General features: G+C 39.6%; 1 protein-coding gene across 7 annotated transcripts in view; it reads left to right on the top strand.

Annotated features, from left to right (window-relative positions):
• Positions 1-12,971, top strand: part of tox2 (TOX high mobility group box family member 2) — a 159,965-nt gene that overhangs the window by 76,457 nt on the left and 70,537 nt on the right. For all 7 annotated transcript variants that reach the window (XM_017705234.2, XM_037535131.1, XM_017705235.2 and 4 more), the window contains one exon: positions 800-859. In XM_017705234.2, the coding sequence (XP_017560723.1) occupies positions 800-859 (60 nt within the window). The remainder of the gene's footprint in view (positions 1-799; positions 860-12,971) is intronic.

Raw genomic sequence — 12,971 nt, 5'->3', positions numbered from 1 at the left:
ACTCTCTGTCTCTCTCTCTCTCTCTCTCTCTCTCTCTCTCTCTTTCTGTCTCTGTCTGTTGGTCTCTGTCCATATAAAATTTTGCACCAAAATGTGCAGAGAAATCAACAAAACATGTAATTTAACTTTTGCATACAACTTCGCAATGGATAGTATTAGTATCGATGGCTATCAGAATGGTGCTGATATCAGCAGAAAATGCTGAATTAGGTGGATTCACTCTTGTAACAAATCTGTCCTGAAACAGTACTCACTCGAACTGTGTGTGTGATGATGTTCAAATCAAATCATGTTTATTGTCAAATCACAATTACACAGGTGTGAAGGTGAATTCTTAGGTGCGTAACCCCCTTATAGTACTTAAATATAAAAAAAAAAAGAAAATAAACACACATATACACAAGTGTTGTATACCGTTTTTGTGTAGGAAGTTATGAAATAAAAGCTACCAGCAGCGTTGGTATGACATTGTGATCAGCAGTTGATAGAGTGCAGTGGGAAATACTGCTGCCCTCCATCCGGTTGCTTGGAGTTCAGTTCCCTGCCTGGACAAACAGACCCTGCACTATTTCACACTGTGCACTAATAATGGTCCTTGGGCAAGACGGCTAATGACGCTTTCACCTACATGATGAAACTGTTAGTCTGTTAGCTGTTAGTTGTTAACTGTTAGCTGGACAAGACCGACATCCAGATTATTAAATCATTTGCAGTATGCTAAAGCTGTTGTGCTAGTTTGTTTTTATGTAAACAGCACCTCTGACTGACCAACTCTCTCTCTCTCTCTCTCATCCTCCAGTTTGATGGTGAAAACATGTACATGAATGAAAACAACCAAGAGTTTCTTTCCCCGAGTCAGGTAAGAGTCCTTTTCAGTTCATTTTCACACACTCTGGCGTACTGTGCAATTTGATATATGGTGTACGATACAGTATGGCCTTGTGGGAAATTCTCTATTATTCTCAGTAAGTGGAGAATTCTCATGCGAATGTTAATTTTCAAAAAGATGTCAATGAATACATGATGTCATCAGCTAGGGCACACACACACACACAGCTGTGAGGAACACATGGTAGGGCATATGGTTGTGTTTGTGTTTGGGGATTTGCTGAATTAGTTGTATCTCTCCTCTATTAAATAAACAGAAGGAGAAAGAGAGAGAGGGAGAGGGGAGAGATCCTCTACTTCTCTCATTCTCTCAGTCCGTCATGTACACACTTTTTCCAAAAAGCATAATTTCTTAGAAGTCATGAAATCCCTGTTGCCTTTAGGAAGGCTATTATATCGTACTATGATTCTATTATTATATTAACCCCTTTCACAGTAACCGTAAATGCAGTTTCAGATTGTTTTGGAGACTCTCAGTTTAGATTACATTTTGAACTGAACTATTTTATCTGACACTATTAATAAAAACATGCAAAACGTTGATTTCTAGGAGGCCCACAGAAATGAGGCAATTCATACGTCATATGATTTTCCCAACGTTGTTGCTTAAGTATTGAATGTACATTTTAGAGCCCGACCGATATATTGATCAGCTGTTAATATTAGCCAATATTGATGCTCTTGGTTTAACTGGTATTGGTGAAAATGTCACTTGTAATGCAAAGATCATTTTGGTGGTCGCAGCATCACAGAAAGAAAAAAAACAAGACAAAAATATCTAATATCTAATAATAAAAATAAAAATAAGACGTGATAAACACAAATCAGTTCGATCAAAAAATGTGTATATCTCTAGACTCAGTGCTACAGTATTCATATTATTGAAGACTGTGCCTTTCTGCTGTTTATTTGAGTTTAAGAAATGTGACCATTTACAACTGATGTGTTTGACAGTTCACATGACAACCAAATGACTGTATCGCTCAGTAAAGCACTGTTTAACTAAAACTGTTGGGAATGTAATTAAAATCTGAAATATATGTTTATAAATTGATATAAGATGATATTATCCGAATTTTTAACCCTTTAAAATCAGTCAGCCACAAAATGTTCACACCCCTAGGGCGCTAGTATATTCACAATAAGAGTGCTTTACATTCACTGATGTTTCTGCGAGTCTTTTTAATTATAGAAGAAAACTGAATTCACACACAGATTCCCTCAGTGAACAGCCTTCAGGAAGTTTCTGCTTTTGATGGCAGAGCAGGGCATTATGGGTAGATTCCCAAAGATGTGTCTTTGCTGCTAATCTGGGAAAATATGATTAAACAAGCCTTGTTGTATCCAAATTTCGAGCTGTGATAGAGAACCTTGGACAGATGAAGGTCAGCTGTTGGAAATCTATGATTACTCTCTTACAATCTTCTTAACATTACGGTGTCTTTAAGAAGTGTGTAAACCAAAGCTAGTTTAATGTACTAATGAGGTTCAGTGCAGGCTAAAAGGTGGTGTGTTTTGTTTTCCCAGAGTGAAAAAATCATAATAAAATAAAATATAATAATAATAACAATGGTAGCTGCTAAATCTGGAGTTTGACTGCTTAGGTACATTGGTGTTGATTGATGTGATATTTCGATACTCACGCACTCATGCGTGCACACACACACACACACACACACACACACACACACACACACACACACACACACACACACACACACACATTCTGCTGTAGATATGGAAGGTCTTAGGGTGACTATAAGCACTCAGACTATAGACTCACAGGGAAATGGTGATCTGTAGTGGAATAAAAAAATAAATATTCCACTCAGCTCAGGTAAAAGCAAAAGTACTGTGATTTAAAAATACTCAAAAAATTGCAAGTCCTGGGGGAAAAAAGCAACAGTAATTCCTGGGGAAAATGGCTAGAAAATGGAAAAGGCATAAAAGAACGAGAAGCATATTGCTCTGTTTCAGTAAAACATACTGCTGCCTCCATTTCTGCTACTGCCATTCTATCTTTACGACCTGATGGAAGGATTCTTATGTTATTCATGAGAGAGAGAGAGAGAGAGAGAGAGAGCTTATACTCTTCTTTTCCCAGCTTATCAGATCTCTCTCTCTCTCTCTCTCTCTCTCTCTCTCCTTTTGTTTCTAGCTGTTTACTCAGGGTCTGTTATATTTGACATCTGTCTTCCTCTCCTCCGCTTGACCAAGTTCAGGCAGTTCAGACTGATTTTCCTTTTACTGCTGTAATGTTCCTGACACACACACATACAGGCGTGCGCACACAGGCACCCACACACATTCTCTCTTTGTAATGCTCTTGACAGCAAGACCAAAGCAATGCTTTCAGGGAAGCGAACAATCAAAACATGCTCCGAATGTCTTTCTGTTTTATCAACTCAAAACAAATAGCCTTCTCTCCTTCCTCTTCTCCTTTCTGTCCATGTTTGCTTCCATTTGGTCGGCCATTACCTTTTCAGTTCATCCCTTATTGCACAGAAGGATTTTACTATATGTCTTTTACTTTAAAAAAATAATGTCACTTTGCACTACCATCGAATACCCTTTAACATGAAGGTAAATGGCTGGGCAGTCTGTATGACATCTGTATGACTGTCATAAGCAATGGTGCACATAGATTTGGGCTCCCTTTGTATTTTTAGCATGATTTCATTTCTGTGTAATCTGAAAGTCACTGAGATTAGCTCTAGATTATTCCAGATGATAGCCCTATTTAAGAGTATGGTCAGTGTTACGAATAAAGTGGATCCTTCCTGAAGATGTATTAAATGTAATATAAAAGCAAACAGACTAAGGCATGTCATTGACATTAATGAAGTTTTAATAAGGGTTTAGTGAATCATGTTAAATTCAAAAGAAATGCTCTATTTTCAACCTAATCTCTGCGATGTCTGCAGTGTCTGTTCATGCAGACGTTCTCCAAAAATCTGTATTTTTATAAATATAGGTTATTTTTATTTAACAAAATCATTTTGCTTGTTGTATTGAAATATATTCTAGTACTACTCTTATTTGATTTTTAAGTTGGTTAGGACTTTAGGAGCTGAACTGAAAGCTTATTATAGAACATCTACTAACATAACGCTGCCGAAAACCTCATATCTCTTCTTTTGTTGGGGGGGTTTTGGTTGTTTTTTGACATAATTTGAAAAAATGCCTATTGTCCTTTACGTTGTGTATAAATTTAATTAAGAATGGACCAAAAAATGTCCCAAAATGACTTGGAAAAAAGTCTGGCTCCATTGAGGTACTTTAAAAGTAAAGTAGTTTTTTTCCTTCCTGTAAAATGATCATTTTGAAGATACAAGGTTTTCTTCCAACAACAGCAATAAATAGGAAGTGACAATAGAATCATCCAATAATGTGTTGATTTACAGTGGCTGGAACCAATTTCAAATGCAAAAAAGTCAATCCAGGCCTTGAAATAGTATGGAACCCTGGAGGTTCTAGATATATCACTGACTGTGAATAAGGAGTATAGACAATATAGGGAATGTTTTAACAAGCTTTAAATGTCTGTGTTTAGTCTAGAATGACCAAGAAAAAGTACATGTGCACCACCATTAGCTTAGTTATAACTATTAGAAATCCCATAGGGGTGCTAGCATAATTTAACATAACTTAAAATATAAAACATAACTTGTTTTTGTGTCATTTATTGGATGACACAGCAGACAGAGATTAGGTTAAACATAGGCTGTTCCTTCAAGCTGACCTACATCTAGTGCTTCAGTCAGACACAGACACAGTACAGAAACACACACTCTATCATGTGCTAGCTCTGTTCTCAGTTCAGGTACATCAGTGCTCCTTGGAGTCTCTGTATTGACCCTGGTTGTCCTCTAGTGACCTTTGGCCCTGTCTGATTGGAGGGGAGAGGTGGCCTCCTCTTGGCCCCTAATGAGCCCTCTGTGTGTTCAAGGTCAGGCAGGATCGCCGCAGCAGCCAGCGTGAACAAAAGAGTCTGGTGCCCACTGAGGGCTGACCTCCCGCCAAGAACAGATCGATCGCGACCAAACGAGAGGGAGAGAGAGAGAGGGAGAGAGAGGCCAAGAGAGAGAGAATTGAATTAAGAAACGCAGAGACAATATGAAGAAAGAACTGATGGTGAAGAAAAAGCCTTCAACATAGATTAGAACTTTTCTCTGCCTCATACTGTTGGATTCTGCCTCAGAGCTAACTGCAAAACATGCTTGCTGAGAACAAACTGCAATCAGGCTACCAAGTGAAGCTCTTTTTTATTGATGGCTATCTGATTGGGCCAGCATGCTTTTCACTTCCTTTTTATATCTCTTCATCAAAAGGCCTATATACTGTATTTTTCTTGTTTTATTTTTTTCCTGAGGTTTATTCAAAACATTTTTCTCTGTTTATTTTTTTAGTTATATACCAAAACTGCCTCTTCTCTGACCAGCTGCTTTAATTGAGCCTCATTCAAAGAGCAACCTAGGTTAAAAAACTCCTTGAAAATGGGCAGCGCTGAGGTGCTGTAGCCTAAAAAGGTGGACATATGTAAATGTGTTCATTTTTGTGATAACTAGCTGTTTATGCAGCTTTATTTCCATATATGTATAGAATGGGGAGTGAACAGTATGTTAACCAGTTTGTAATAACTATATGAAATTATTTTATTCCAAAAAACGGATAATTCAGCACATTTAACCTGCTACAAATAGATGACAGAGTACAGTGAGTGCAGTAACATCCAAAATGTATGAACTATGGATATTGGATATCGTAAGGCTAATAGAGATATAGACAGAGGGTCATGTTCCATTAAGAGCCTTTTTCTCCAGCACAGGGCAGTGCTTAAAGTGTTATACAACACATAAAATGTGTTATCACAGTCCCAGCCTAGATACTTGCTTGCTTTTATAAAAGAAAGGCAAGGGCCTCCACTGATCCAGCTTCTATGAGAATGCCTCAAGCCTGGATCTTTGCTTCTGCCTCTTATCTGTGCAGGAAATCAGCAGTAGCATTAGCAATAGCATTAGCATGCTTGGCCCCAGAACATAGCAGGAATAATTCTCTAATGGCTTCGGCTGTTTGGACATGCAGCCGAGGCAGCGGCATAGATTATAATCTCGCAATTAGTGAAACAAGGTTTTATTGATTGCCGACTGGGTCCTCAGAGCTCCGGCTGCCAAGTAGGGCTGCTGATTGAGAAAGCAGAGCACGGAGAAGGAGAACAGAGAGAGGGAGGGGGGAAACGAGGAGAGCAAACGGTTTGTCCCAAAGAAGAGTTGGCTATGAAGGCAAACTAGGGCTTCAAAGGGAAAGGAAGCGCTATGTAGTGCTAACGGATAGGGGGAGAGAGGGAGAAAGACGGAAAATCTTTCTGACAGAAACTCTGTGAGAAGTTTGGGACAGGTGTATCATCCTAACTTCTTATCCCCAACTCATGTTAGCCACTGTGGTAGGCCTACATGTCACTCCTACAGCATGATAGCCTCTCCTGTCTAGCCTACAACTTCCTTTTCCGCTCATGTCTCATGTCTAACTATTGCCATCAAGCAGATCAACACAGCTGTAGGAGAATATTAGCAGCCCAATGCGGCATAGTAGCTGCCAACAGTGGCTAACACATATATGTGCTAGCACATATACAGGCTTGGGGGGCAGTCCTGGGCTGGAGGTTAGGGAACCAGCCTCGTGACCGGAAGCTCGCCGGTTCCCAGAGCCGACAGTACATGACTGAGGTGTCCTTGAGCAAGACACCAAACCACCAACTGCTCCCAAGGCGCTGTGAATTGGGCTGCCCACCGCTCCGGGCAAGTGCGCTCACTGCTCCCTAGTGTGTGGGTGCTCACTAGAGCGTATGTGTTGTTTCACTGCACAGACGGGTTAAATGCGGAGGTGAAATTTCCCCATTGTGGGACTAATAAGGGTCACTTAAACTTAAACTTAAACTTTGGGATTACTGCCATGTGCTAACTAAACTCATGGTCAGCTAATGTCTATGTACCCCAAGCAGGATAGTAGGTATGTTAAGTTTATTTTGGAGCTGTCTGCATCTTACATATGACAGGATATGAGGCTCTAGGCGTAAATTATTTTCTTAATAGAGCTGAATCGCACATGAAATGCTGAGATTTCATATGCAAATATGTTTTGCTACATTATGCGTTATGTTGATGTGAAGCCTTTGACAACATTTCAGTCCAGTCAGAGTGAGACGGGCAATAGTGAATTATCTGAGTTTTCAGCTACGTGCTTGCGTTTTTAATTACTTTAAAATGATGGCAGACTCAGGAAAATGTACTTCTTAAAGTACATGTGTTCTGAGACATAAGCTGGACACCTGTCCCACCGCCGTCTTTGACATTTCAAAGTATAAACTTTGGCTGTGTCAAAAAAGGCATACAATGTACTATCCATACTATTCTAAAGGCTGGACTTTTAATGGGGGTGTAATTGTAGTTCTTAATTAATGCAGTTCTGACATACTATTTAATATGCTAATACGCTGTTTTCCTCTGCAGACGGATTTCTACTCCAGCCATGTTCAACGGTATAAACTTTCGCTATGATGTGAACGTACATGCGCATAACATACTTAAACTTTCTGATTGGGAATGTAATCAGATACAGAGGTGTACATGGCTATTATTCTTCTATCTTACTGAATATCTACAAGATTAACCACCTCGGTTAATCGGATAGACATTATATCCCGAATGTCCTCAATCAGACTAGTCTATTCTGACTAGTCTGTTCTGATTGAGGTGTATACATGGACGTATTCCATTTCAATTGAGCTTTTACTCAGATTATTAACGGATTATTAGGTTGCATGTAAACACGACTACTGTTCCAAGATCATTTCCCTGTTACCAAAGCAAAACTCTACTCTCAGACAAGTGTTTCATGCTAGCACACAGGATTCAGATATCCTTTTACAGAAGCAAGTCTTGGAAGTCACTCACTCATTTTCATCTCTTGTGAATTTGCACAAACTGTTCAGAGCTGCTGAGATTCTGATAGGCTGACATCATCTGTCATGACACACCTGAAAGATCACAGGACTGTATCATTTTATCAAAGCCTCAAAGGCCGCAGTGTGTAGGTACACTGACATTAGCTCATTTTTACAAGTCTCTGATTGGAATTTGCAGTCTAGTGTGACTGACAGGAAGCCTCCTGATTGGCTACGATTGGGGATTTCATATCATTGGCTTGTTTTTCACTGATTAAAGAGTCGCCATGCCGCCGGTAAACTCCCGCCGTTTTGTACGGAGGAGTGTGTGTGTGTGTGTGTGTGTGTGTGTGTGTGTGTGTATTTTCTCCCTGCTGGTCCGAATTACGGCTGAGTGCATTACCGTGATTTACTACTTCCTCCCGCTGTTTAGATTGAAAAGAAAGAGAGAGAGCAACAGAGGGAGAGAGAGAGAGAGAGAGAGAGAGAGAGAGAGGCAGGCAAGTATGCACTCACCCCTCCAACCCCACCTCTCTCCATCTTTTGTGAAATGAAAACAAAGAGAGAGCCTGCCAAAATATTTCTATAGCCGATCGCTGACCAAGCAGAGAGGCAGTCAGAAGACAAAGCAGAAAGAGATGGCTGGCAAGCTGGATTTGATGCCACAGCAAAAACCCTCATCTCTCTCTCTCTCTCTCTCTCTCTCTCTCTCTCCCCCCACTCTATTTTCCTCTGTCTTTTATCTCACTTTCTCTTTCTCTACCTCTTTTATCTCACTTTCTCTCTCTCTCTTTTATCTCACTTTCTCTCTCTCTGTCTCTTTTATCTCACTTTCTCTGTCTCTCTCTCTTTCTTTCTCTTTTATCTCACTTTCTCTGTCTCTCTCTCTCTCTTTACCTCTTTCTCACTCCATTTTCCTCTTTTTATCTCTCTCTCTCTCTCTCTCTCTCTCTCTCTTGCTATCTCTCACTGTCTTTCTCCCTTTCTCTTCCCCTCTCTTTATCTCTGATACACTTTCTTTCTCTCTTACTGTCTGTCTTTCTCTCTCCCTCGTTTTTTTCTCACTTTTTCTCTCTTGCTCTTTTCGTCTCTCTTTTTCTCTTGTGTTCTGTCTCTCCATATTCTTATCTTTTTTCTTTAGCACATACTGTCTCTCTCTCTCTCTCTCTCTCTCTCTCTCTCTCTCTCTCTCTCTCTCTCTCTCTCTCTCTGTGTCTTCCTGTTTCTTCTACCCCTTCTGTTTCTTCTTCTCTCACACAATCTCTTTCTCTCTCTCCTTCTCCCCGTTTCCATCTTTTCTCTCACACTCTCTCAAACCCCCTTTCTCTCACTCTCTCTCTCTCACTCCATGTTTCCTTGTCTTTTTCTCTCTTGCATACTCTGTCTTTATCTCTCTCTCTTTCTCCCTGACCCTCTCTCTCCCTCACCCTTTCTTTCTCTCTCTTTCTGTCTCACATGCTCTCTCTTTCTCTCTGTACCACTCTCCTTGTTTCCTTGTCTTTTTCTCTCACACAGTGTCTTTCTGTCTTCCACCACCCTTCTCTCTCCTCTCTCTTTCTCCTCTCTCTCTCTCCCTCTCCCTCTCCCTCTCTCTCTCCCTCTAACTCTCTCTTACACCCCCCGTCCTCCCTCTTCCCCCCTTATCTCTCTCTCTCTTTCTCCTCTCTCTCTTTCTCTCTTTCTCTCTCTCTCTCCCTCTCTCTCCCCCTCTAACTCTCTTACACCCCCCCGTCCTCCCTCTTCCCCCCTTATCTCTCTCTCTCTCTCTCTCTCTCTCTCTCTCTCTCTCCCTCTCTCTCTCTCCCTCTCTCTCCCCCTCTAACTCTCTTACACCCCCCCGTCCTCCCTCTTCCCCCCTTATCTCTCTCTCTCTCTCTCTCTCTCTCTCTCTCTCTCTCTCTCTCTCCCTCTCTCTTTCTCTTTCTCTCTGCCCCACATTTCTCCTCATCACTCTTTGGCTGTTTAGAATACCTCTTTGACACCGGATTGCTAACAAATGCAACTGTGTGTTTACTTAAGGGCCGTGGCTTGCCAGGTCCACTCCCATCCCTGCTTTAATGCTGCTGCTGCTGATTGGAAGTGAATGTGACGGCTGTTTTAAAATGGGCTTTTATTGGGCCACACACTTAAGCGCTGCTTTACCATATGTATACAGCTCACTCTATCAATCCACACTGCATTCTTAATGTTTAAAACCCGCACATAAACACTTCGCTGCTTATTCATCTGCTGTGCACTCTGAGAGACGATGTTCGGGCATTCATTTCATCATATTTTATCCAGCACTATTGCTGTTATGCTCCGATGTTTTACTCTGAATATAATTCAGAGAGGAATTTAATGGTGCTCAACTCACAGACAATAGCTTTAAAATCTGGGTAATGTTATTTTATAGAATGTAACTGTAGAAGTATTGATAGTAAGAAGAGGTGAGGTACAGTTTGAGCGGAGCAGAGAGTTAAATTGCATAATTATTTTTATGTAATTAAATAATGACACAGTTAATTATGTAGTCAACTTCCTTTCACAATCATATCGTTTACATCAAAAGTGAGTTTTCAACAGCTGAATTGGGGCAAAATTATCTAAATAAAAAATGCAACTTGTAACTGGCGCTGTCACATCTTCAGAGGGCAACAGTGAGTGTTGCTTGTTTGTCTGAACTTGAGTTGTTTATGGCACGACTTGGGAGTTAATAAGTATACCACTGCTGTTAGAACAAAACCTCAGATCTCCATCATGATCATTTTACAGGAGAACGGGAAAAAAAATCTTTACTTTGAATAGAGGTTAATGGATCCAGATTTTTCCCAAGCTTTTTTGGAGCATTTCTGTTGATCCATTTATAATAAAATTTTGGCACATTGTAAAGGTCAGCTAGCAAAATGGAGACACAAGGTTGTGATCCGACAGCAGGGATCGACAGCTAGAAAGCAAGATAGCTAGTCAGCCATCTGTCCATTTTAGGCTTCTACTTTATTAGATGCAAAAGAAAATTGTAGTTATTTATGTGGTTATTAATATTTGAGTCTGCACTTCTGTAATATTCTGTGCATTGAAATGACAAAAATTGTATTTTTTAAAGAATGGTTTCCATCTCACAGAACCAGACCAAGATTTAGATCATAATCATAATCAAAATCTCTTCTTTTCTACTTACAAACACAATCAAAAGCATGTATTGAAGAACCTGCATAAAATCTGCACATTCCTCGGAATCGCAAAGGAGAAAAGAAGGAGAGGTGTTTCAGTGATTATACATCCCACAGAAAAAAATAAACGTTGACTGTACATGAATTAAATTAATTCCACACACATGAAATATGTTACATTAACTTAAATTTGAATTTATTTAAGTACACATAGTTCTTCTGTTAATGTAACATGTACCATTCATGTGGAGCCAGTGAACACGTCCGAATCATGTCAATTTAAAGCAACCATTCAGCAATGTTTTTTTTTTCTTTCAGTTAACAGCGGCAACAAAAATGATTTGGATAGTTATGCACTGTAAAAATGGCTCATCAGGTCAACCTAAGAAATTACTTCATGTAGTAACAATCAATTCAACTAGTTTTATTCAACTCAAAAATTACATGGACTGAAAGCACCGTTCATTAAAAGTTTTTATTTAGTTTGAATAAAACTAGTTCATTTACTTCTTACCACATGAAGTAATTTTTTTAGGTTGATCTGACGAGACATTTTTTTACAGTGTAGTTAAAAATGTCTTAAGCTGATTGTGTCAGGAAACAACAAAAAAAAAGTGCCATTTATTTTAATCAGGCCATTCTAGGCATGTATTTTTCTTTGCAGGGTTGCATCCTGAATATATTTGTACACTTCTGAGTTCATGATCCTATCAGTGAGCACATGCTCACCTACACCAGTGAAAGAAAAACAGCCCCAGACTTTGACTGCACATCTCTGTGCAGTGCAGTAGTTTTTCTCTAAAATATCATTTTGTCAAACAGGTTAAGAGTAACCTAAAGAACTTCTTTGACGTTTAAAAAGCATTAAATGCTTAGAATATGTCCAAATACTGTGTACAGCCACTGTAAGTGGATTAAAATGTATGTGAAACAGAAAATATACAGAAATATGTTTTATGAAATATTTCAGCAGTATGTGGGTGGCAGAGTCAGGTCTGCAGTGTGTTCTGCAGTGACGGCCTCAGAGCCTCAGAGCTAGAGCATATAGAGCTGAGAGAGCTGTTGGTGACTGTCAGGCTGAGGACAGATATAGACTTCATTGACAATGTGTCTGTTCACATTGACAACACACAAACACAGCTGGAGAGGCCTGATAAACACAGAGCTGGACAATAAATTAGTGTTTATGGTAGATCTACTTTACTTTCTGTTTATTGTGTTTAGTGTGTGTGTGTGTGTGTGTGTGTGTGTGTGTGTGTGTGTGTGTGTGTGTGTGTGTGTGTGTGTAAAATGGAGAAGGAAATTCTTTGAACCAGACTGTCACCATACACTTATTACAAATAAAGTTGTTTTACTTTCACACACACACACACACACACACACACACACACACACACACACACACACACACACACACACAAACTGGAGACAAGCGCGCCTAAAGAATTCCCTGAACAGTCTTCTTTGTGTTGCTCTGTCTTTACAGTCAGCCTATGCATTGTTAGAGCACACATTCTTTAATTGGGTGAAGCTGAATTTGTTTATTGAAACATGTTTATCTAAGCACAATAGCAATTGTTTATTTACAAGCACACAGGCTTCATTGTGCTAAATACAATATCGTTATCACAATGTGAAGGTAGTAAACAGGGGTGGAAAAAGTATAGAGATGTTGCTTTAGGTGATATGAGTGTCAAAATCTTGTTAAACTAAAAGTGGATGTGCCAAAAATACACGAGTGAAAGTAAAAAAATAAAAAAATTCCAGTCTTATTACTTACTGTGGCTTATTACTCGGAAACTACCGGGACTTCTATACAAACTGGCTGAGCTATTCTTAGGTTATATAAGTATATTTCTGTGTGCTGCATTTCTAGCACTGTGTAAAACATGCACAAGACTCTGTTTCTTGTTGAGTGTGCTGTGTTTTTTTCTGAGAGAATAAAAGAGCACAGTTCAGATCCAGTCAGCACTTTTTATCAGTTTTTT

The sequence above is a fragment of the Pygocentrus nattereri genome, chromosome 26, assembly GCF_015220715.1.
Source record: "Pygocentrus nattereri isolate fPygNat1 chromosome 26, fPygNat1.pri, whole genome shotgun sequence".
Lineage (NCBI taxonomy): Eukaryota > Metazoa > Chordata > Actinopteri > Characiformes > Serrasalmidae > Pygocentrus > Pygocentrus nattereri.
This window is presented reverse-complemented; position numbering and strand designations above follow the sequence as displayed.